This window comes from Kogia breviceps, chromosome 8 (genome assembly GCF_026419965.1).
Source record: "Kogia breviceps isolate mKogBre1 chromosome 8, mKogBre1 haplotype 1, whole genome shotgun sequence".
Taxonomy (NCBI): domain Eukaryota; kingdom Metazoa; phylum Chordata; class Mammalia; order Artiodactyla; family Physeteridae; genus Kogia; species Kogia breviceps.
In genome coordinates, this window is record NC_081317.1 from 106,697,476 (window position 1) to 106,722,591 (window position 25,116).

General features: G+C 38.6%; 1 protein-coding gene across 7 annotated transcripts in view; it reads left to right on the top strand.

Moving 5' to 3' along the window:
* The first annotated feature begins 237 nt into the window (after nt 1-237).
* The window catches only part of PPP2R2A (protein phosphatase 2 regulatory subunit Balpha), an 87,451-nt gene continuing 62,572 nt past the window's right edge, over nt 238-25,116 (top strand). Inside the window, exons 1-3 of one of the 7 annotated variants that reach the window (XM_067039912.1) lie at nt 250-570; nt 1,172-1,217; nt 2,432-2,506. Coding sequence is in view for 1 of the 7 variants with exons in the window: in XM_059071733.2 (XP_058927716.1) it covers nt 564-570; nt 2,432-2,506 (82 nt within the window). In the remaining 6 variants the exon portion in view is untranslated. Of the gene's footprint in view, nt 571-1,171; nt 1,218-2,431; nt 2,507-25,116 lie in introns of all 7 variants that reach the window. The other 6 variants (XM_059071737.2, XM_067039915.1, XM_067039914.1 and 3 more) reach the window with 6 other exon arrangements.

Genomic DNA, 25,116 nt, shown 5'->3' on the forward strand with positions numbered 1-25,116 from the left:
GACCTCGGACTGGGACTGACAGGGCGGGCAAAGGGGGAACCGCCTGAGACATGGAGCGCGCGGGCCAGGCCGTAGGGGACGCAGCAGGCGGGGTGAAGCGGGAAGGGGCGGGGCGAGGCGGGAAGGGGCGGGGCCAAGAGCCCGCCGGGCCGCTCCCCCTCCCCTCCCCCTCCGCTCCCCGCTCCAGCCCTCGCCCCGCCCCGCCCCTCCGGCCCAGGCCTGCGGCTCCGCCCTCCTGGTGACGTCACTGGCCAGGCCAGCCGGCGCCATTTTGAAAGTGGAGTCGCCTACCCTGCCGCTGCTGCCGCCGCCGTCGCTGTCGTAGCCGCCGCCGCCGCTGCTGGAGAAAGAGCAAGAGTGGGGAAGACCAAGAGTGAAATCCACCATCCCGCCGGCTGGTTTGCCAGCCCCTCCTTCCTTCTCCCCCGACCCCCGCCCCCTCCCCCCACAGGTGCCATCCGCCGCCATCCGCCCTCTCTACCCCCCCATCCCCAGGTGAGGGGGGTGAGTTCAGGAAGCGGAGACCCCGAGGAACCCAGCAGGGTCACCATTTGCAGCGCAACATGGCAGGTAAAGGAGAAATCACCCTCTCCACTGACAAGGCACCGCTTCCTTCCTCCTCCCTGCATCACCCCCTAGCGACTGCTTGCGCCTCTCGGAGATCCACGGGGCACCCCTGGGATTTCAGGGAATTGGTGAAGTGGGCTGGGGTGGGGGTGGGGCGGGTTCTGGAGAGGCGAGTGGTCGCTGTGGTATCTAAATGGATTTGAACAGGAGGGCTGGAGGCTGGGCATGGGTGGGGGTGGGGTGTGTGCCGGCGAGCCGAGGGGTAAGGCGTGGGTGGGGCGGGGTAGGGGCGAGTGCCGATTCGTCCCTGCGCTTGGGAGCCCGGTGGAACCTCCGCCCCCGCCGCCCCCCCCAAGGGGGCTTTTCTGCGGCTCTTCCTTCCTTTAATTCCTATGTTTCTCCCTGCTGCAAGCTTTCTTGGGTGTTCCTACAAATAAATATATTTTGCACTGAGAAGGAAGAGTGCTTTATAAGTTAAAATACAATGGGGACATAACGTGTATTTCCACTGTGGGTACGTATATTTTTGAGACTGTAAGCCTGAAATTTTTTTTTTTTTTTTTTGTCTAGAACCATCTCCCTTTCGTTTTTTTTTACCCTTTAGGTCCAAAGAGTGCAAGGCCTCTAATACAGCGAGTTGCGTGAAAAATGTAATTTAAACTTTCCGTTTTGCATGTTAGCTTTTGTGCAGATGTCCTTTTCCCAAAAGGGTTTCATGGAGTTAGTTAAAATAGTTGTGGAGCTCAGAGATATAAATAGCCAAGAGGAGAGAGATTTAGGTAAAAGCTTGGGGCGGAGTGGGGGGAGATGCAGAGAGAAAACCAGGTTGGAATATTTAGCAAGGAATGGAGGTGAAGGAAGAGAAAGGTAATTGCTTCGAGGATTATTTTTGTACATTTTGGTGTTGCTGAATATCTTCCTTCATCTAGTAGAATCAGTCCTAGATCTAGATTCAGTTTCTTTCTCCATAGATCCAGGACATTGCCCTCTCCTTGCTTGGCAGTGAAATGGAAACATTCAGGGACTAAACCAGTTTTCCGTGCTTTTATCAATATTTAGATAGATAATTAAACCTGTTAAAAAGTTAACATATTGGATTGACTTAGGGTTTGCTATGCATAAGTTGCTTTTTGGCCCTTGTTGAATGATTAAGTGAAATTAAAATTGTTCTGCACAAGATGATGACAAATGAGCGAAATTAATTCTTTGCCAGGTCCTTTGGATTCTGACGGATTAGGTGAAGGGAGGCAAACCAAGCTTCCTTTTGGCAATCTCTTCACCAACATTCAATTCAGTTTCTTTTCCTCTCTGGAGCCAGTGATTTGCTGGTAATGAACTGCAAAGAAATGGGTGGTGAGGTTATGTTTGCTGTATGTGCGCTGTGGTAATAGGGTTCATATGAATCATCGCTCCTCACCCAGGCAGTAATGTTCCTGAAGTTTTCTCCTCGTTCCGTGTTTTATGGTAGCTTAACCTTATTAACTCTCCTGCAGCCTTTTGTAGCCTTAAAGGAAAACTCTTTAACTTTCGGTATTTACTTTTTTCTGGTAGGTCTTGCTTGAAGTAAGGCTTTTACTGTGTTTGAGGGGAAGGGAAAATGGAAGGGAACTTCTGAACTGATGTACGATGGTAACGATAGTACATGGCCTTTAAATATTTCAGACCTGGAATCTCTCTCTCTCTTTTAATGCAGTACCAACTATTGGGGACTAACCTTTTTCCAAATTAGTGCTGTGGGGTGGTGGTTGTATGTGTGGGCAGTACCAGGCTGTTAGTATCATGCCAACTATGGATGCCATCTATGTGTTTATGAGAGTAAACATGAATAGGACTCAGTTTTAATTGGTATGTTTTCTTTTTCCAGGAGCTGGAGGAGGGAATGATATTCAGTGGTGTTTTTCTCAGGTGAAAGGAGCAGTAGATGATGATGTAGCAGAAGGTAAGAAAGCAGTTAATAATGCAGAATTTGGATATAGAATCTTTTCAAAATCTCTGTTGCTGAAGGATTTCCTTTCAGCTAAGTCTGTTCTAGTTTAAGAACGTTTTATGGTGGTTGTCCAAGTAGGGAAAGAACAGTTTTAAAAGTCACCTTTCTGGAAGATAATCTTAAATCTTTTATTTCTTATGCCGTGTTTTATTATTATTTTTTTCCTGAATAAAATAAGGAGCACTAGATGATGATATATATAAAACCGTCACAAGAAAAATCTAAGGTCCATGCAGTAAAGGTGTTCCTGCTGTGTAAATTTTCACGTAGAAATAAATGGTGATGCATCTTCATGGTTGTACACTGTTTTTAGATAATTTAGTTGAAATAGGTGCTATCAATATTTAGCTCAGAAATATTCTTGATAGCATCTTCCATTTATGAGGGGAGATTTTTAGTTTTTTTGCACTTTACTATGAGAGTGTGGTATTGATTGGCATATTCTGTGAAGAAATGCTGGCTCAAATGATGCATTTAATTGTCTTGTAAAGATTAACTTAGGTGGATACGAAAATAACAGTGTTATAGGTATATAGCATGTCGTCTGGAGAGCTTATTGTTGTGTATTTTGAAGCTGGATTTGATCAGTGGAAGGGCTTTAGTTTTCCCCCAGGTTTGTTTGTTAGTGTATTTCAAAATTCTAAAGTTTTGAAACTTTAGGATTTTGCATTCATTTGAGATGGTCTTAGATGGAGGAAGTCTTGAGATGGAGGAGACATTATTTTCTATAAAGTAGTTTTATTATTTCATTGTTCAGAAATATTAAAGTTTGAATTTTAATAGTGTGTGAATTACAGCAGGAATTTTCTAATACTCAGATAAATTAAAATATGTACTTCCAATTTTCAAAAATTTGTCTAGTGAAAATTTATAAATTATCTGTCTCTAGATTGTGTTGTCCTCGTAATAAGATCCTATTTCTGACCTACTGTCAGTGTACTGTTTGTTTTGAGGGTTTTTCCAGGTGACGGTAGGATGATGGCCTTGTGTTGAGCCAGTTGAATGCTTGGATTTGCTTTGTGTCAGTGTTACTCGTTTTTTTGTTTTTTTTTTTTTAAATTTAAAAATTTATTTATATTTTTGGCTGCATTGGGTCTTGGTTGCTGCGCATGGGTTTTCTCTAGTTGTGGCGAGTGGGGGCTACTCCTTGTTGCAGTGCGCGGGCTTCTCATTGCAGTGGCTTCTCATGTTGCGGAGCACGGGCTCTAAGCATGCAGGCTTCAGTAGTTGTGGCTCGCGGGCTCTAGAGCTCAGGCTCAGTAGTTGTGGCACACGGGCTTAGTTGCACCGTGGCATGTGGGGTCTTGCCAGACCAGGGCTCGAACCCGTGTCTCCTGCAGTGGCAGGCGGATTCTTCACCACTGTGCCACCAGGGAAGCCCTCAATGTCATTCTTAATTAAGTACCTGATCAGTCTGCTGAGTTGTGTGGGGAGCCAACTGGCATACATTGTACTTCTGATACAGAGCACTCTCACATTTCTTTCTATTGAATCCTCATCTGTTTTTCAGGTGAGAAACTGGAAGCTTAAAGAAGTTAAGAGACTCACTGATGGTCATACAAATAGTGTAAATCAGGGTCTGCTGATGAAGCCTGTGGTGTTTGGCTTGTTCAGAGAAATAAATCCTAAGTTCAAGGGAGGAGTCATGTGTTAACTCATTTTGTAATTCCATTACCTATTGAACAGTAGGCAGTCAGATATTGGATCATTAGTTCTGTGCTGTTGTGTAATACTCGTCAAGTTATGAAAGTGCTGTATACTTGAAAAACATTCCTTTGTTGATGTCCATTTATTCCCTTTATCAAATATCTTCTAGGGGCCTCCTAAATGCTGAGCACCAGGGCTCCAAGGTGTCTAGCATACAAGCCCTGCACGTAGTTCACTGTCAAACAGGCAAAGACCACATGCATTTTATTTAAGCAGAAGAAATTGATGATTCCAAACTTAAATGAACCAAATGATAGTTTGTGACATGTATGATGGATCAGTGGTAGTTTTCTTCTGCTAATACTTAGTAACTGCATTTTGCTACTGATTCATTAAATAATTTTCATCTGTGGTTGTTAAATATTTTAACATACAGTGCATTCCTAGTATGCTGAAGCTTGGTATGTATATTTTAATAAAAACATGATTTATTCTAGTACCCATGTCTATACAAATGCAATAAGCATAAAAAGCACCCAATTTTCAAATTATGCAGCTTTAATTTGTGTTTTTTGCATACTGTAGTTTGCACATCATAGTCTATTATGTTTATTTTACTAAGAGAAGGTTTACTTTCTGAAATAAAGTAAGATTAATACATTTTCCCCTTGGTTTAGATTATAGTCTCTAAATGGGTTACATCTGGCTCAACCTTTAGTTTAGCTTGCCTGTTTTCTGTTAACAGTACATCCTAAGTTCTTTTCCATCAAAGGCACCAAATTGTCTTTTCCCTCCTACATGTATTCAGCTGTCATGGCATACTCTTTTTACTTCTGTAATGCTTTAATCTTCTTTCCATGCCCACTTTTACTTTGGTTAAGGTTCTCAGTATCTTTCGTCAGGATTGCTCTAACTTCCTAAATGATTCCCTGCTTCTTGTCATGTTTTGCTTCTAAGTTAATCTTAAATGCCATCCCAGTTTTATTTTCCTCAGAAATCTTTAGTGGTCACTGTATCCACAGGCTTTTGAATTACATTCAGATATTTTAGTCTGGAATGTTAGACTTCTCACTGGTGTGGCCCCTACTTCTCTAAGTTTATTTGCTAGTGTGGTTTACGATTCAGCTAAATGGATACTGTCCTTCACACAAGTCCTGTACACTCTTACTTTGGGGACTTTGTGTATTTTGTTTGTTTGTTTGTTTTTGCTGTTCCTACCTTGGAATGCCTGATACTGCTGCCACAGTTCTCTTATCAGAATCATATTTATCCTTCAGGTCATGCCTGTAACCCTTTTACTCATCTCCCTTTTTCGGAAGTATTTTAAGAATCTTCTTTCGTAGCGCTTTGTATTTATAATATTAGTACCCCAAACCTCTACTGTTGTACTGTGAGTTGTATATGGGACATTCTATGTATAAACTGCTATGCTTAGAAGAAAGCCTGGAACACAGTAGGTGTCCAGTATTTATTGAATGGATGAAGAAAATTTACTATAATGAGATTATGAAAGGGGACAAGTATGGGTGAAAGGTAGCATGACTGAGACATACTTTTGGCAATCATGAATTTATTTACTTGGCAGCTTTGTAAGTGGACTGGTGGTATATAGCCGTGTAGTAGAAAGAAGTGAGGAGGCCTTGGGTTTCTATCCTAGTGACAGACTAGTATACCTCACTTTGGGTAAGTATTCCTCTGAGTTCCAGTATGCTTAGCCTTAAGAAAACAACTGGATTAGGTGATTTTGGTTGTTCTTGTACTCTTAATCTTGTTAACTCTCAAAGATGTCTTAGAAAAGAGACAGCCCCACATTATTACTGGTAAGTTAAATTGTTTGAGATGTTAGACTCTCTGGGGGCCTTAATTTAAAAATAAGACAGTGGACTTAGTTACTCAAGGCTCAGAATTTTTCCTTAAATAACATTACAGAACTAAGACAGAATTTTGACATTTGATCAGATACTCTCATTGTCTTTTGGCCCATGTAAGCCCTTCAGGACAGTTACAGCCTGTGTTGGGGGTACTTACTCTATGCACACGGCTCTTCAGGCACTTTAAGTAGTTTACCTTTGATGTAGCTAATTGTTTGGGAGAAGGATGAGGCACTAAAATCATTCTCATGTAGTTTTTTTTTTTTTTTTTTTTTTTTTTTTTTTGCGGTATGCGGGCCTCTCACTGTTGTGGCCTCTCCCGTTGCGGAGTACAGGCTCCGGACGCGCAGGCTCAGCGGCCATGGCTCACGGGCTTAGCTGCTCCGCGGCATGTGGGATCTTCCCGGACCAGGGCACGAACCCGTGTCTCCTGCATTGGCAGGCGGATTCTCAACCACTGCGCCACCAGGGAAGCCCCTCTCATGTAGTTTTTATTTTAACCTTCATAGTAACAGTAATAACATTTTATCATATCCTATACTTTTAGTTTTTAGCTATTCTCCCATGAGAAGGTAGGTCAGAGCACAAAGCCCATGGTTTGAATCATTCCCAGTCTCCTACTAGCTGTGTGATCTTGGGCAAGTTAACTCAACCTCTTTGTGCCTGTTTTCCCCCTCTGTAAAATGAGGATGACAGTAAAACTTGTCTTAGGATGGTTTGTTTTTATTTGTTTTTGTTTTTTGCAGTACGCGGGCCTCTCGCTGTTGTGGCCCCTCCCGTTGCGGAGCACCAGCTCCGGACGCGCAGGCTCAGCGGCCATGGCTCACGGGCCCAGCCGCTCCGCGGGCACGTAGGATCCTCCCGGACCGGGGCACGAACCCGCGTCCCCTGCATCGGCAGGTGGTTTCTCAACCACTGCGCCACCAGGGAAGCCCTAGGATGTTGTGTTGATGATTAAATGAGTTAATATTCCTAAAACAGAAACCCAGCACATAATAAGGGTTTAGCTATTGTTATTACTTGAATATTTATGAATAAGGGAGAGTAGGAGAATGAGGAAACCGGGCAATTGTCTTTAAAGGTTACTAAAAACTTCTCATCAGCCAAAGTGAGGAAAATGGTATGTGTTATACATATTCTTTGATTCCACAGATATAAAGTTCAGAAACATTTAGAATTAAACCATAGATTTAGAGACACAGATGAAGCTGGTAAAACTCTATAAAGCATAGCTACAAAGTAATTACCTGTAAATCCAGGATAGTGGTTATCTTTAAGCGGTGCTAGGCAGTTGTGATTGCCAGGGGTTCTGGGAAGGCTCATGGGATGGCACATTGACCTGGATGGTGGTTGTACAGATGTTTGTAATAACTGATTAACCTGAAGATTGTTGTTTTGATTTTCTATATTTGTTAGACTTCACAATGAAAAAGATTTTTTAAAAATCCCATACTGTACTAAAGGGTTTAGAATGAAGAATGGCAGTCCCTTCCACGCTCACTCCTTAGTCCTCCTCAGCCCTTCTCCTAAAGGCAGTTATGTGGACCCTTCTTCTAGCTGTATTCCCTTGGGCTTAATTACATTTTTTGTGAATAAAATGATATTTCTATTTCTTTCAGTTTTAGACATTTTCAATTGACTTCCTTCCATGGTAGATGAAGATTAAGCTGTTGACGTTTTTGTCCCTTGGCCCCAGCGTTACATCACGTGTTGTGGTTAAATTAGAAGTCAGTGCTTACGTTGTTATACGACGATGCAGATGTTCCCTACTGAGCCGGTACTACACTGTAGTGTTGCTCATTTCTTGTGCATCCCTTCATTTTCCCTGAAGCTAATAATTGCCTGTTTTTTAATTTGCCTAGTTCTTTTCGAATTTTTTTTAAAACTTCATTATGGAGATTTTGAACATTACAGGAAGAAGATGGAATAGTATAATGAACTCCCATCTCCCAACATCAACATGTGGCCAGTGCTGTCCCATTTATAACTTGCGTGACTTGACTCCTTCCCAGTTCTTTGTTATTTACTAATAGAGATACTATTGGTTTTATTTTTAAAATCTAGATTCATAAAACAAGAAAACCAAGTTCATCATTTTAATGTGAAACAGTAAGGAATTTTTCCTCATGATTTTTTGCAGTAGCAATTCTGATAATTTGTTAATTTGTTCACATTTTACTTGTGAAAATAAAATTATTAAAAATTCAAATACACGTGGATAATCTGAAGTATGTGATTTTGGGTGAAAGATAAGGAAAAATTAACCAATATGGTTATTTTAATGCAAATTTTCACTATTTAATATTAAGTATTAAATAATAAATTTTTATTTTCATTAATTAATGTAAGTATAATTTTCCTCATATCCGTATTTGACATTCTTAAACTTTCTTTCATAGGATATTATTTTAGGGTATGATTTTATTACATGAAGTCAGTGAAACTTGGATCCAAATGTATTGCATCTTTTCAACACTGCTTCCTGTTTATTTTTGGACTTAGACTTGTGGGTGGACTGGTTCTTGGAAAAAAAAAACTTTCATTGGGAGAGTCTAAATACTCCCCGAATAAGGACATAAATAAAATTTGAGAAGCAAATAGCTTTGGGGTATCACACAACATTTGAGGGTTTTAAATCAATTCAGGTATGTTTTATGCTACAAAGTAAATAGATTTTAAGATCATTTGTGTTCTGTGTTTCTTAGAGTAGTATGCATGTTAGATTTAGGCACTAGGGTCAATTAGTAGAAGAAAATAGTAGAACTCCATTTTTTGCAAATTTCAGAATATTGGCACATCAGCTGTATTCCAAAACGTAATGACTCATAGCAAAGGTATTAGTTAACATTCTTACCTTGTTTCACATGTCACACTTCTTTCTCTCAGCGCTAGCATTACTGCTGACAGAAGTCTGGTACTAATGCAGTACCATCACTTAAAGTAGTGTAACTTCGCCCATTAAAAATCATGAATGATCATATTTATCTAGTATTAGGCAGTATCCTTGTTTTCTTTTAAGATGCTAAAAATTTTTTCTTACCCCTTTATTGGTAAAAAAAAAAAAAAAAAATTACAAGAGATAATGGCATTTTGTCTCAGGTTACTAAAATAAACCAAAAATTACACTTAGGTATTTTTTAGTACTGTCTTTTAGTGAACTATATTTTAAAATTTTTGAAAATTGTGGAATAAGCAGAATGATGAGAGACTGAAGCAAAGAATTGATTTTATTAAATCAGTAAAAAGATTACCATATATTACGTATTTATACATCTATATTTGCCTAGGTGAGTTGCAGGAAGAAAGGTAAACTTTATTTTAAGCTTCTTATTCTGTTAAATAGGAAAATTAAAGGGTTGGAGATAGATGTTTTAGCTAATATTCTCAATTACAGTCTCTTTTCCCTTCTTTTAGGTGATAATGGAAATTAAAATTGAGTAATCAAAGGTCTGCAAGTTGCTTCCTTAGTAGAAGGAAAGAGAAGTAAAGTCTGGTAATATATAAATTAGATTTCTCAGTTATGTGCCAGGCACTGTTTTAGGTGCTTTATCAATATTAATTTATTAATCTTTGAAATAAATAGATGCTGTTGTTTTTCCATAGAGACAGGAAACTTGGCTAGGAAGGCTAGTTTACTAACTGTATCCTTGAGCAGGTGGTAGAGCTGGGATTCTTACCTCAAACCTTTAAATTTCCCTAATGTAATTTTATTTATTTAAAAGCTTGAGCTACTTCTTTTAGTTTAGGTGAAGGTGTTTGAGGTTGTTGGAATGTGACTTGTTTAGAGTTTATTTGTAATGCCAAGTAGATTATTGTTGTTTTGAAGTAATTAAATCCAACTTGGAGATTTACTGAATCTTCTGCTAATGGAATTCTTAAGCGAGGACATTCGATACGGGATTTTTGAACCTTCTGAAGTTGTATATAAAGTTGTAATGTGTGTGCTTGTACATAGGTGCATTTTTCTGGTCACAGGGGGTCTGTAACCACTGTCAAAACAGCGATCATTTATTCCATTTTGACGTGTGGTCTGGCAACCCCTCAACTGTATCAGAAGGTCTCTGAAGTAGAAACTGTTTTCATAATAATACTAAGATAATATTTGCCTTTTTCACTGTGTTGACATTTGCACCAATGGTACAGAAGCAAGGGTTGGTAAATCTGCTGGCATCTTAGCGTGTATCAAGGCCTTGGCACCAATGGTACCAGTAGTCATGGTAATCTTCATTGCCATGTACCAACAGTTTTAAAATGCCAGTTTTACGTAATGTCTTTGATGAAACAGTAAAAATTAATTTTGTCAAGTTTCTGCTATTGAAAGTCTTGACTCTTGAGTACGTGTGTGTTGAACATTCTGTGTGACAGAATGGAAAGTACACTTAAAGCATTCTGTTATAGACCAGACAGAGTACAGTGGTTGAAGGGGTGCAGTTATTTGTTTCAAGCTGAAGTAGTTGCTTTTTTCACGGAACATTATTTTTACTAGAAAGAGCTACTGACAAACTACTCAGACTTGTATATTTGGCAGACGTTTTCTCAAATGAACGGTGAATCTGTTATCTCAATGGACAGTATTTGTTGCCCATGATAAAATCTGAGCTTTCAAGCAAAACTCAAAGTTTTGGAAAACGTGTATCTCCTGAGGTTGATAACTTCTGAGTACTTACAGATATTTCAGGTGAGATCAATAGTAATATTAATGATTGTGATTTTTAACACTGTGTAATGAAATGTGTCAACATTTGGAAAATCTGCATAACTGAATGGCCAATACTTGTGATGTTAAAAAGTTATGCATAAGTAAAAGTGCAAGATAGAGCATTGGATTCTAATATAACAGACAACTGATACGGTTTCAGACTCCACAAACCTTTAAGAAACTATCACGTGTTGACTTTTGCTGTAGTATCAAAGAGATATCCGTAACTACCTGAAAAGCCTATTAAACTATTCCTCCCAGGACTTCCCTGGTGGTCCAGTGGTAAAGAATCCGCCTTCCAATGCAGGCGATGCAGGTTGATCCCTGGTTAGGGAACTAAGATCCCACATGCCTCAGGGCAACTAAGCCCTTGCGCCAGAACTACTGAGCTAGTGAGCCTCAACTAACTAGAGCCTGTGTGCTGCAGACTACAGAGCCCACGCACTCTGGTGCCTGTGCGCCAACTAGAGAAGAGAAAACCCGCACGCCACAACTATAGAGAAGGCCGTGTGCTGCAACGGAAGATCCCACATGCTGCAACTAAGCCCCGACACAGCCAAAAATAAATAAAATAAAATAAATAATAAATAAAGCTTAAAAATAAAAGGCAACATCGATTTTTTTTAAAAAAGGAAACTATTCCTCCCTTCCCAACTACATACCTGAGTAAGACTGGATTTCTTCATATATTTAACCTACACAACATAGTGTAGTATGTTGAATGCAGAAGCAATTAAGAATCTCAGTATCTTCTGTTAAGTCAGACATTAAAAAGATTTGCAGCAATGTAAAGCAATGCCATTCTTCTCACTAATTTTTTTTGGGGGGGCAGTAGTCTCTTTTTTCTTTTTATAACTTTTTTGTTAATGTGTAGGACTGCTTATTACATTCTTATCTTTTGGCTGCGTTGGGTCTTCGTTGCTACATGTGGGCTTTTCTCTAGTTGCGGCGAGTGGGGGCTGCTCTTCATTGTGGTGCATGGGCTTCTCACTGCAGTAGCTTCTCGTTGCGGAACACGGGCTCTAGGCATGCGGGCTTCAGTAGTTGCGGCACACGGGCTCTAGGGCGCCCAGGCTTCAGTAGTTGTGGTGCACAGGCTTAGTTGCTCTGGGGCATGTGGGATCCTTCCGAACCAGGGATCAAACCTGTGTCCCCTGCATTGGCAGGCGGCTTCTCAACCACTGTGCCAACAGGGAAGTCCCTGCTTATTACATTTAAAAATAAGTAAGTATTTGAAAATTTAAACTATCTTTGGGGTCCTCAGATTTTAATAGTATAAGGAAATCCTGCCATCCAGAAATACCTCATAACTGTGGGCTTAGTCTGTTAATTTCATTGTTCTATTGCTTTAAAAGAATCTCATGAACTATAAGTGATCAGAAAGAATCATAAAGTGCTGCTTTTGTGCATGTGTATTTAAAGCTTTCCTATGACTTCAGATTGTTTCAGCCTACTTACTCCCTTGCTGTTCTTTAGGTACCAAATTAAATCTGCCTTCAGTTTTTTAGGGCTTTTCCCACTATCTCTGCTGAGGTCCAGCTGTCATTAATACTTAATGTAGGATTACTGAATTCCTTAAAGCCTAGTCTAGTGCCATTTCTGGGTTGGCTGCCTGGTCATTAGAAATGAGTTGGTGCCCTTGACATTGCGTTTTATTTTGAACCCGACATGTAGTGCTTTGATGTGTTATTTTTTTCTTGTAAGAAAGGCACAGAATTGGCATGGTAACTCTTTTCAACTCTTAACCACTAAAGGGAAGAAAGGAGAAGGAACAGTGTTTTTCTTTAAATTCTACTTTAAAATGCAGCATAATTCTACATTTAAATAGTTGTTGAGTTTCCCATTCGAAGAATGCAGTATCAACTATTTATTGCTTAGTATTTTCAGGGTTTTTTTGTGGCTACTTTTCTACCCTTTTAAAAAAATTGTCAAAGTATGTAGGACTTTAAAACCTAGCTTTACCAATTTTCCATCCATGTTTAAACATTTAAACATTTTAAAATAAACATTGAGTTTATTTTAAAAACAGCTAATTTTTTATTAATATGGACATTTTTAGTTAATGTTAGCTGTAGCTGATTAAAATGTTATCTAGGGCTTCCCTGGTGGCACAGTGGCTGATGCAGGGGACGCGGGTTCGTGCCCCAGTCCAGGAAGATCCCACATGCCACGGAGCGGCTGGGCCCATGAGCCACGGCCGCTGAGCCTGCGCGTCCGGAGCCTGTGCTCCGCAAAGGGAGAGGCCACAACAGTGAGAGGCCTGCGTACTACAAAAATAAAAATAAAATAAAATGTCATCTAGATCTTTGCCTGTGGCATATGTGGAATTCCTGGCAATTCATTATTGTATGCTTCTGTGTGCCACTATACCAAGGGTCAGGCTCTTGTAATTTTAGTTCTATAGTTTGACTTTCTCTCTGAATGTTCAGATATCAACTGGAATTTTCTGAAGTCCTTGAATGATCTCTTTTATCCAGTTCAAGGGGGTTCATGGACCAATGATCCTGTTTAAGGACCTCTGCTTGAATCTAAAAATTTGTCTATGATTATATTGCTGTATGGTTAAGTTGGAGGAGTCAAGGATACTTTATATGGTAACGATAGTTTTTAGACTATATTATTTCTTAGGAATCTTCTTAGTACTTACTGTTACTGATATAATATTAGAGGGATGAATCTTCTAAGATACTGGACCTGACAGCTTTAGTGTATTCCCATCTTGATTTTTTTTTTTAAATTAAAAAACTGCTGTCTCTTTAACCATGGGTAAAAATATTACAGGAGTATATTGGATTTTTATCTAATTGCTTGTTTATACTTCATTCAGAAGGAATCTAAATTCTTCTTCAGTAGTCTGTATTAAGAGAGAAACCGAAGTAGGTAAAAGGGATTGGTGGGAACATTTTTTAAATTATTTGAAAATCTGGAACAATGTTACTTTTTAGAACTTGGCATTGTAGTTTCAGATTTGCTGCCTATGCAAGTGGAAACAACCTTTTTGGTGTTTCCCCATGTGTTTTTTTTTTCTTTCCCAGTTTACCACAAGGTGAGAGTCTTGTGGGCCTGGAGTAGATGTGTTTTTAAGATAGCATAAGAGGAATCTTTAATATTTTCTGTTGGCTAATAGATTGGGAAGGCTGTATTTCAAGAAAACAAGCTGTTGTAGGCAATCAGTAACTCTTGTCAGATTCCTTATGTAGGGATGCAATGTTAAAAATGGTTATGAGAGGGCTTCCCTGGCGGCGCAGTGGTTGAGAATCCGCCTGCCGATACAGGGGACATGGGTTCATGCCCCGGTCCGGGAAGATCCCACATGCTGCGGAGCGTCTGGGCCCGTGAGCCATGGCCGCTGAGCCTGCACGTCCGGAGCCTGCGCTCTGCAATGGGAGAGGCCACAACAGTGAGAGGCCCGCGTACCACAAAAAAAAAAAAAAAAAAAAAAAATGGTTCTGAGAGTCGGTAGTGGGGAAGGGATTGCTCCTAGTTGTCTTTTTTCCCCTTGACAAGGAGAATTATTTTTTTTTAGCTGCAGAACCACATCTCTTAAGTGAAGTACTTTTTAGCTCCCTAATGTTTTAATGTATTTTTCATTGTAAAAAACCCCACAAAAACATAAAGTTTACCATCTTGACCATTTTTAAGTGTACAGTTCAGTAGTGCTAACTGTATTCACATTATTGTGAAACAGGTCTCCAGAACTTCATCTTGCAAAACTGATACTGGACCCATTAAACAACTCCCCATTCTCTCCTCTGCCCTGGTATCCACCACTGTGCCTTCTGTTTCTGTGAATTTGACTATTTCAAATACCTCATACACGTGGAATCTTACAGTATTTGTCTTTTTGTGACTGGCTTATTTCATATCCTCAAGGTTCATCCATGTTGTAGCATGTGACAGGATTTCCTTCCTTTTTAAGGTTGATTTCATTTTATGTATATACCACATTTTGTTTTTCCATTCATCTTTTGACAGACACTTAGTTTGTTTCTACCTCTTAGCTATTGTGTACTTGCAGCCTTTTTATATATAGCTGGGGTTCTGTGGGGAGGAACATCCTATAAACACTTTCTGTAAGTGTTGGGAGGTGGACAGGAAGAACCCTAAGCAGAACGCGAAAGTATCAGATTAGAGGATATTAAAGAATCCAGATCGGTACTGCTGTGATACACGTCTGTTATCCCAGATTAACAGTTTGAGGACAAGAACTGGGTTACTTTATTTCCTAGGCTATTTCAGGATGAGATTAGGCTAAATCTAAATTTTTGATCAAAGTTTCACCTCATTTGCAGTTTCTGGTTAAAAATAGAAAATCCCATAGATTTTGTAAGTCACATTTCTTTACTGTAAAACTAACAGTAAAGACAGTCAGTATGTTGCTTTGTGTGTGCTTTAATTAGGCAAAGTCTTAACCATAATAGGAAAATTTGATAACTGCATTGCATTTCTTTATGATGAAATTGTAGATAAGGAATGACCAAGGTTGCGTTTCCTAACAATAGCCTTTGAGGTGTTTCTTAACAATAGCCTTTGAGGTAGACATTATTGTCATTTTGTACACAAGGGCACTGAAGCTCCAAGAAGTTGAGCAATGTTAATCTAAGATTATGAGTTAGTAAAACTGTTCTGTCTACTTTTTAGGCTCCCACTTTGCTTCTATGTGGTTCAGCTTAAAAAAAAATACTATTTGATTAAATCTAAATCTCGGGTTCTCATAGGGAATGGTGCTAAGGTGAGACCTTAGGTATTTATCTACAAGTCAACAAGTACTTGCTGAGTGCCCAGTATTTTGGAGAATGTGAGAGAAATAGAAGACATGAGTCCATCAACTTTAGGTATATTAAGGAAGGTCAGTTTTATTACAATAAGCATTCTCCATAACACGTTGTAGCCTTTGGTATTAACCAGTTCATGTCACCAGGAGATCCTTGACTAATTGTATGTAAAACTTTTATACGTAATGCTAGGATATGAGTAGTAAATCATTTCCCCTTTTCCAGTTGACTTGACTTTGTTTGATATTGAGATGGTGTTGTAGTACACATACTTAGTTGTTCAAAGAATCACATATATCTCAAGTCTTTTTTTTTAAAATGAGATGTCTATTTATGCTTTAGAGAAACTAGTAGTATATAACATTAAGTAGTAGTGTTAATTCTGAGGTCTCATAACATGAGCATTTTCCACATTTTTGAAAGAGTTAACTGCAAATAAGCTATCAGTTGGATGGCCTTTATTCTGTGAAAGTAGATGACAGTTGTCATGGGTGTAGGTTGAAGGCATATGGAGATGTTTGTATATGTTATTTATAGCTATGATGGTAAGAAAATCCAATACCAACTAGAAAGAAAACCCCACTATAACTTCGAAGTGTTGTATTTTATTTATGTAACTGATGCCCGAGGTCTCATGGAAATAAAGTGAGAGCAAATTGAAGTTATTTGGAGGTTCCTTTACTGTTAGAATTATAGTCCTTTAAGTCAGAAATGCTCAGTTCTACTCTGGGAGCATTCTGTTATTAACACATACTTGTTAAGCATGTCTCAAGTCTTTTTAAGACATAAGTATGTCTTTCAGTGTTTTCAGATGGTCATGAGTTGAATTTACTAATGAATATAACTGGAGGTTTCTCCAGGCAAATGTTCGTGGTAGTTTACAAGCCCTTTTGTCCCTTTCCTTTGTATCCTGTGTTTCAAAACCTTCATTTGAAATTTGGCAGTTCCTTAAAAAGTTAAACACTGATTTGCTGTGTAACCCAGCAATTCTACTCCTAGGTATATATCTAAGAGAATTGAAAACCTGTGTCCACAAAAACTTGAACACTAATGTTTATAGAAACATTATTCGTAATAGCCCAAAAGTAGAAACAAACCAAATGTCTGTCACCTGGTGATGCATAAAAAAAAGGTGATGTAGCCATACGGTAGAGTATTATACAGCCACAGAAAGGAATGAAATACTGATACATGCTGCAACGTGGATGAACTTTGAAAACATGCTAATTGAAGAAGCCAGTCACAGAATCCACATACTACATGATTCCATATATATGAAATGTCCAGAATAGGCAAATATATTGAGACAGAAAGTAAATTAGTGGTTGCTAGGGCTCGTGAAGGGTGGGAGTAAGGGGAGTGGCTGCCAACAGGTACAGCATTTCTCTAAGGGGTGATGAAAATGTTCTGGAACTAGATAGGGGTGATGGTCACAAAATTCTGTGAATACAGTAAAAACTGCTGACTTACACACTGAATTTGAAAAAGTAATAATAGTAAATAAACTAAAAAATAAACAGGAGAGACAAGGTAGGATTCTGTTTCTTAAAAAAATTTCTAGAGCCAATTAAAAACTCCCATTTACAAAAGAAAAATCTTTCATTTTGTAGTACTTCTCATATACAGACCACATCTACATCTGACTTTCTCCACTGTAGTAAGCAAATCTAGTTTGCATATCTTTTTTACAAACCAAACGTAAGGCAATTATTTTTGTATTTTACTAACCAGAATTTAATATAAATACACACACACAGACATATACAATGGTAAAGCCAAACAGTGTAAGAGGTATACATAGAAAGCATGTCTCCCTCTTGCCCCATTCTCCCAGGTTCTGTGTCCCCAGAGATACTGGCACAAATTTCTTATATGTTATTCCAGAAGTATTTCATATTTGCATGTTTTTAACTTAATGGAGCATGTTCATCATTTTAGATTTAAAAGTAGGAAAATATATTCCAGAAATCCATGATAGGAAAGGTCTGTAGGCCCCCTTAGCTACCAATTTCTTTTAACTGGTCTGTGATTTCTGTATCTTCAGCCTGAAGAGTTGCTGAGAAGGTTGTATATGTTTGGGATGTACATCTAGGTGTGCAATTAGTGTGCAATAAAGCTAAGTAAAATTTATAATTATTAATGTCTGAGATATCAAAGTCTTCAAAAATAACAGTTTGGGTTCATTGATACCTGGGGTCTTTGTCTTACCCCTTATTAAATTAGATCTTGAGCTTTCTGGAATTGAATCTTACTGTTCCTGGTAGAGTCTGAAGTGACCTGGTCTTTTTGGTGATTATTTAATTAAGATTATAGTAGATGTTATAGAGTAGGCTAGATCCCAAGGACCTAATTTTTTTTTCTACTGTGTCTTTCTGACTGTTCAATAAATACATAGGTCCTTTTGTTCACATATCCACCATCTCTAATTCTCAGATGAATTTCTTGGGAATTTGGTTAACATTGTTTAAAATGCTAAAATGTCCTGATTTGTATACTGCTCAGTTGAGGAGCTTTATCAGATTCTTGCTATGTGGTAATTTGTTAATGTTACAAATTTTTATTCTTTAAGGAAAAATAACTTTCTGAATATAAACATAAAATGTTGACATATTTAAAAAAATAAGTGCTCACAAAACTTAGCAGATTGCCTATTAGTGTAAGCACTTTGCATGCATTATCTCATTTAATCTCTGAGGATAGGTATCACCACTTTCATTTTATAGATGAGAAAATCAAGGATTAGTAAAGTAAATTGACCGAGGTCACACAATTGGTAAGTGGGGGAGCAAGGGGATGAACCTTGGTTTCTTCTGACTTCAAAACCATCTTAAGTAAATGAAAACAATAAAACCACATATCATCTCACCATTTAAAAATAACGTCTATTAACATTTTGGCATAGATCTTTCCAGTGTACAGTCCTTTTTCTGCTGTGAATGTATATTTTCAAAGCTGGCATTACACATATAGTTTTGTATTATGCCTTCTTCCCAGTTAACATTTAAGAAGATAAATGGCTGTATGTTATTTAATTGGATGTCTCGTATATTTAATTTGGACATTTCATTTGTTTATGATTTTTGCTATTATAAATTATGAACATCCTTGTGAGAATTTTATCATTACTTTAGGGTATATTTCTAGCAGTAGAACATAATAGTCAAAAGGTGTGATTTTTTTTTTTTTTTTTTTTTTAAGGCTAATGGTATGTATTACCAAATTGCCGTAGAAAGGTGGTGTTGGGTTTCCCTTCTTCCACCAATAAATGGGAGTGCCCATTTCCTGACCTGTTGACAATGTCTGGCACAATACTACCATTCAGAAAAATCTTTTCCACTTATTTGTTTGCACGTGTTTAAGTGTGTAGATTCTGTCCCTGCCCTTTGTCTGTTGTTCTTTGGGGGTGCTTGTCTTTCTTATTCATATGTATTAGCACCACCTCCCCCCTCATCATATTATACCTGAGGGAGGTTGTATGAAAGCACAAAGAAGAAATAATTTGGGTCAAGAGTAGATGGGGAAAACTTTCTAAAAGAAGTGATTTTTGTTTGTTTGTTTTTGACAGGCAAAGGAGGGCCAAAGGGTAAAGGAAACAAACATTTGAGAACTACTGTGTGTTTTCTTATCTGTAAATGGGGGTAATTAATAGACTTGCCTTGTTATTCAGAGGATTAAATGTATGTGCGTGCTTAGTTTTGACACATAATAAGTGCTCAGAAAATTTAGTAGGTGCAGTTATTTATAGTTATGTAATGCTAGCAGATTAAGAATTAACAGAAGAATATAAGCCTAAATGAGCCTGTAAATTTTAAAAAATCTAGTTGGTTTTGAGATTTGGGACAGGTTACACGCACTTTCAATAAGTGTATGTTGCATTAATGAATACAACAGTAGTTTGGTTGGGTTAAGAATTTGGGAAATCCAAAGACAGAAGTGGGAAGATTAATTTCATTAGGATTGGGGTCAGGCTGGGGTTTGGCACTTTGCCTATTCATTTGACTAATTTAAAATTAATGTATGGCAAAATAAGCTCAAAATGGATTAAAGACCTAAATGTAAGACCAGACACTATAAAACTCTTAGAGGAAAACATAGGCAGAACACTCTTATGACATACATCACAGCAAGATCCTTTTTGACCCACCTCCTAGAGAAATGGAAATAAAAACAAAAATAAACAAATGGGACCTAATGAAACTTAAAAGCTTTTGCACAGCCAAGGAAACCATAAACAAGATGAAAAGACAACCCTCAGAATGGGAGAAAATATTTGCAAACGAAGCAACTGACAAAGGATTAATCTCCAAAATATATAAGCAGCTCATGCAGCTCAATATCAAAAAAACAAACAACCCAATCCAAAAATGGGCAGAAGACCTAAATAGACATTTCACCAAGGAAGATATACAGATGGCCAAGAAGCACATGAAAGGATGCTCAACATCACTAGTCATTAGAGAAATGCAAATCAAGACTACAGTGAGGTATCACCTCACACCGGTCAGAATGGCCATCCTCAAAAAATCTACAAACAATAAATGCTGGAGAGGGTGTGGAGAAAAGGGAACCCTCTTGCACTGTTGGTGGGAATGTAAATTGATACAGCCGCTATGGAGAACAGTATGGAAGTTCCTCAAAAAAACTAAAACTAGAACTACCATATGACCCAGCAATCCCACTACTGGGCATATACCCTGAGAAAACCATAATTTAAAAAGAGTCTTGTACCACAATGTTCATTGCAGCACTCTTTCCAATAGCCAGGACACAGAAGCAACCTAAGTGTCCATCAACAGATGAATGGATAAAGAAGATGTGGCCCATATATACAATGGAATATTACTCAGCCATAAAAAGAAGTGAAATTGATTTAGTTGTAGTGAGGTGGACGGACCTGGAGTCTGTCATACAGAGTGAAGTAAGTCAGAAAGAGAAAAACAAATACCATATGCTAAGACATACATATGGAATCTAAAAAAAAAAAAGGTTCTGAAGAACCTAGGGGCAGGACAGGAATAAAGATGCAGACATAGAGAACATGGGGAGGGGGATGGTTAAGGTGAGCTGAAGTGAGAGAGTGGCATGGACATATATATACTACCAAATGTAAAGTAGATAGCTAGTGGGAAGCAGCCGCATGGCACAGGGAGATCAGCTCGGTGCTTTGTGACCACCTAGAGGGGTGGGATAGGGAGGGTGGGAGGGAGACGCAAGAGGGAGGGGATATAGGGATATATGTATACATATAGCCGATTCACTTTGTTGTACAGCAGAAACTAACACGACAATGTAAAGCAATTATACTCCAATGAAGATGTTTTTTAAAAAATGTGGGGCAACAAAATTTCAAGCTTTTTAAAAAAAATTTTAATTTTTTGCCTCATCTTCCCATTTTTCTCAAGTTCTTCCAGTGTTTTGTTCTTGCCTGTGATTGTATACTCTGCATCTTCTCTCAAGAATAATACAATTAGGGAGTGAGGGGGAACTTGGAACAGGCAGTAGAACCCAAAGCATCCTTCACCATTAGTTTCATTTTCCCTGAGCAGGTAAGAGTGGAGTTTGGGACACCTGGAGGTGTGATATCAGGAAAATCCTGTTATAGGTATTGACCCCTAATTGCTGAGGCTCTAAAAAAGCCCTATTGTGTACCCCCCGCTTCAATCTAAGGCAACATTATAAGTACATTATTCTTTTATATTATAAGTATTTTCCCAGTCTTCTTTCCTCCACTCCTCAGCTGTTTCTATGATGATCTGAATGCTTTACCAAACCTTGAGTAGGCTGACGAATATATGGATAGCTCATAAAAAATTCTACAGGCGTCTGAACAGAAAGCAAGTTTTATTGTACCAGTGAGCACCCTATTTCTCTCCTCCATTCCTTACTCAGAGGTGTGCTGTTTTGTTGTCAGAGGGATGGTGTTAGCCCAATACAGGTACCTCTCAAGCTTTATGTGCTTATGAATTTCCTGGGTATCTTGTTAAAATGGAGATTATGATTCTGCATGTAGGTCTCAGGTGGAGCCTATGATTTGGCACTTCTAACCAGCTCCAATGACGGCCATGTTGTTGCTGCTCTGGTGGTCTGTGGTCCACACTTTGAGCGCCAAGGCAGTTTATAGCCTTTTTTAGGGGAAGGCGAACAGGTAGGGTAGTCTCTTCATTCTTTACTCAACATTTCTGACATACTGAACAGATCCATTGTGCTCTTCTCACATCAGTTAACATTTATTCAATAAATGAATAAACACCTCCTGGGAAGCTTTGTACTAGCGGTTAAAAGAACAGCTTGCATCATAGTACACTACACTTTAGCCATCCCTAATTGTTAGGTTAAATCCATGTTTGCAAGTTCAGTTTAGCGCAGGCCAAGATCTTACTATACTTATAGGCTTGCTTTTTCTAATTTGCTTTTTATAAGTGGATTGTCCCTCAGTGCTGTGAAAAGGATGAGTTTAAGAAGTGAAATCTTAACTCCTTAATTGGTTGTGTCATAATCTCTAACACAGGTTTCAATGAGTATAAATGACTAACCTTTTAATTTTTATGTTTGTGATTCTTCTGTTTGTTTCATTAGCCTTGAGTGACCTTTTCAGTCTCCAATAAGGATTTCTCCCTCCCAGGCCACCTAATCTTAGTTTTGTTTTAGGCTGATTTTCATTTTATCCATATAGCTCGTATACATAATTTAACAAGTCATTAGTTTCAAAATGCTTTTGAGGAAGATTAATAGTTTTCTGTCCCTCCTCACCTATCCTCACCTTGACTCCCCTTCTTCAAACTCTTCTAGCAGTTTCTTCTGTTACTTGTTTTCCTGTTACTAAGGAGTATGCTCATACAGCTCTTTATCAATCTTAGACATCCTCAGGTGTAAGTGGTAGCTGCGAACTAAGCTCTATTCTGTCCCTCTTACTGCTCCTACTCTGTTTCCTCAGGATTGTTGTACCATTGCTATTGTTTAAACCAATGTTAGAGTGAGTTTCAACAGGCTGAATGATGCCTCCCTCCCCCTCCCAAAAGAAGATGCCCACTTTGTAACCCTGGGAATGAGTGAATATTACATGACAAAGGGATTTTGAGATGTGATTAAATTAAGGATTTTTTTTGAGACAGGGAGGTTATTTGGGCTTATCCTCCTAGGTCCTAAATGTAATCACAAGGGTACTTGTGAGGAAAAGAGGAGGAGATAAGAAGATCTAAGGAGGAAGTAGTAGATGTGACACCAGAAGCAAGAGGTAGAAGTGAAGCAAGGAAAGGATTACAAACCAAGGAATGCAGGTGGCCTCCAGAAGCTTAGAAGAGGCAAGAAACCATATTCTTTCTTAGAGTCTCTAGAAGGAGCTAGCCTAACCAATACCTTTAGTCCAGTGAAACTGATTTTGGACTTCTGGCTTCCACAACTGTAAGCAAATAAATTTGTGTTGTGTTAAGCCACCAAATTTATGGTAATTTGTTACAGCGGTCATAAGAAACAAATACAAAAATAGACATTATTATGTCCATATAAATACTGTTCACGCTGCCAGGTAATGAATTATGATTATATCCTTTCTGCTATAACATTGTTTTTTCTCGGGATAATAATAATCGTGTTTTTCCATTTGTTTTTGTTTTTTTGTTTTAATCTACCATGACTGTTTTCTTTCTACACCTTTCAGTAGCCTTTCAATATAGTTTTCAACATGGTCAAAAGAATCAGGCAATCAATTATTTTCTCTCCCATGGAGTTCTCCATCATGCTGTTTCAGTCTGAAGTGATTTGCTTCATTTTCTGTGAATCTATCACTGAATCACCCTCAAATCCTCTGACAGGAGACTAGCTGTCCTGACAGTGTTTTGAAGCACATTGGATGTTCTACCAGTTTCACTTTTGTCTTGAGCTCTGTCCCTCTGATACTCTGGGTGTTTTCTAAGTTTATTGCTTAGCCTTGGGATTTTCCTTTGTTCTTATCATTTTCACATCACCATTGTGGGAACTCCTTTTGCCTTTCCTGTGTTGGATCTCCTTGTTCCTGGATGCCATGTTTTTTTCTTTCTTGGTTTACTCCCTCATTTTAGTGGTGTACAGCATCTAGTATGTCATGAGAAAGATTTCATGGGTGGTAGTTTTTGAGATCTTAACCTGCTTGGAAAAGATGTCTTTATTCTGCCTTCACACTTTTGGGTTTGGCTGGTTATTGGAAATCATTTTTCCTCAGAATTTGGAGGGCATTTCTTCTGTCTGCTACTGTCCACTGTTGCATTTGAGAAGCTTGTTGCTATTCTGTAGCACACTATTTTTTTTCATCTCTGGATGATGTGCTATGGTGTATGAGTCTTTTTCGTTAGTTGGGCTAATACTCGTTGGCTCCTTTAAACTTGTAGATTCATTTCCTTTAGTTTTTTTCTTCTCTGTTTGTTTCTGGAACCCCTAATATGTGAATCTTGGACTTTCTGCATTGATCCTCTATTTTTTGTGGGGGATTTTTCCCTTCTATTTTCCATCATCTTTACATTTTGTTCTATCTGGGAGAGTTCCTCAATTTTGTTTCCAACTCTTTCACTGATTTTTACAATTTCAGTTATTATATTTTTAAAAGCTTTTTGTGGAGTATTCCTTTTTCAGCAACCTCGGTTTTGTAGATGGAGTCTCTTTGAGAAGATCAGTCTAATCTTGGCATTCCATTTCCTTTGAGTTCCTTTGACAGAGCAAATCAGCTGGTGGGCTCACTGTTAAGGTGATGAGCCAGGGATTTTCAGCATCTCAACAGAAGGAACACTTTCAGAGGCAGGTGTGTATGTGGGGTGTCATATCTTAAGCCTGGCTGCTGGCATCCTGAGAGCCAGGAAGGTCAGCTCATTGCTGAGTATGCATCCTTTCACTTGATCTCATTTTCAGTTTGGTACTTTGCCTTCAGCTCCAACCGATATCTTCTCTGGCTCAGTTTCTTCAGAAACTAAATAGTTCTCTCCTTGAGAGTAGGACTTCTCTGCATCTTATGTAGGTGTTACAACCAGTAGCCTTGTTTTGAGCCACATGTCTCACTTGTCCAGTGCTGGCCCCTTGCATGGTCTGCGGTCTGGGGGGTGAATCTGCTCGTCTCTCCTTGGCAACCCCCTCTACGTGCTTTTAGTTTTCAGTTTCCTTTATTTTGCTAAGTTACCTGCTTTCCATTTTCCAGCACATTTGTTATTGTCCTCTGCTGTTTCCCTACATGTTCCTTTGTTCTTACTGTCTTAAACTGTTTTTATTCATTTATTGTCATTTTAGTGGGATCTAAAGGGGAGAGTTAAATGAAGTGTTTGGAATCTCCATGTTTAACGGGTAGATCAATAAATATAGTTTTGTTTCCTTCATGTGGCAGGACACTTGGTAATCACTTTCTCTGCCATGGAACAGGAGAATTCACAGAATTCATATTTCTAATTCTTTTAATGTAAAGGTAGACCTAATTGTTTTCTCATATTTAAATTCTAACATTGTGTACTATTATTCTCCATATACTATAAGCCTTGGAAAATTGTGGAATCTTTCCCTCAATTAGAGCAAAAAATGAGAGAAATTAAAGTAAAAGACACTATTTTCAAACCA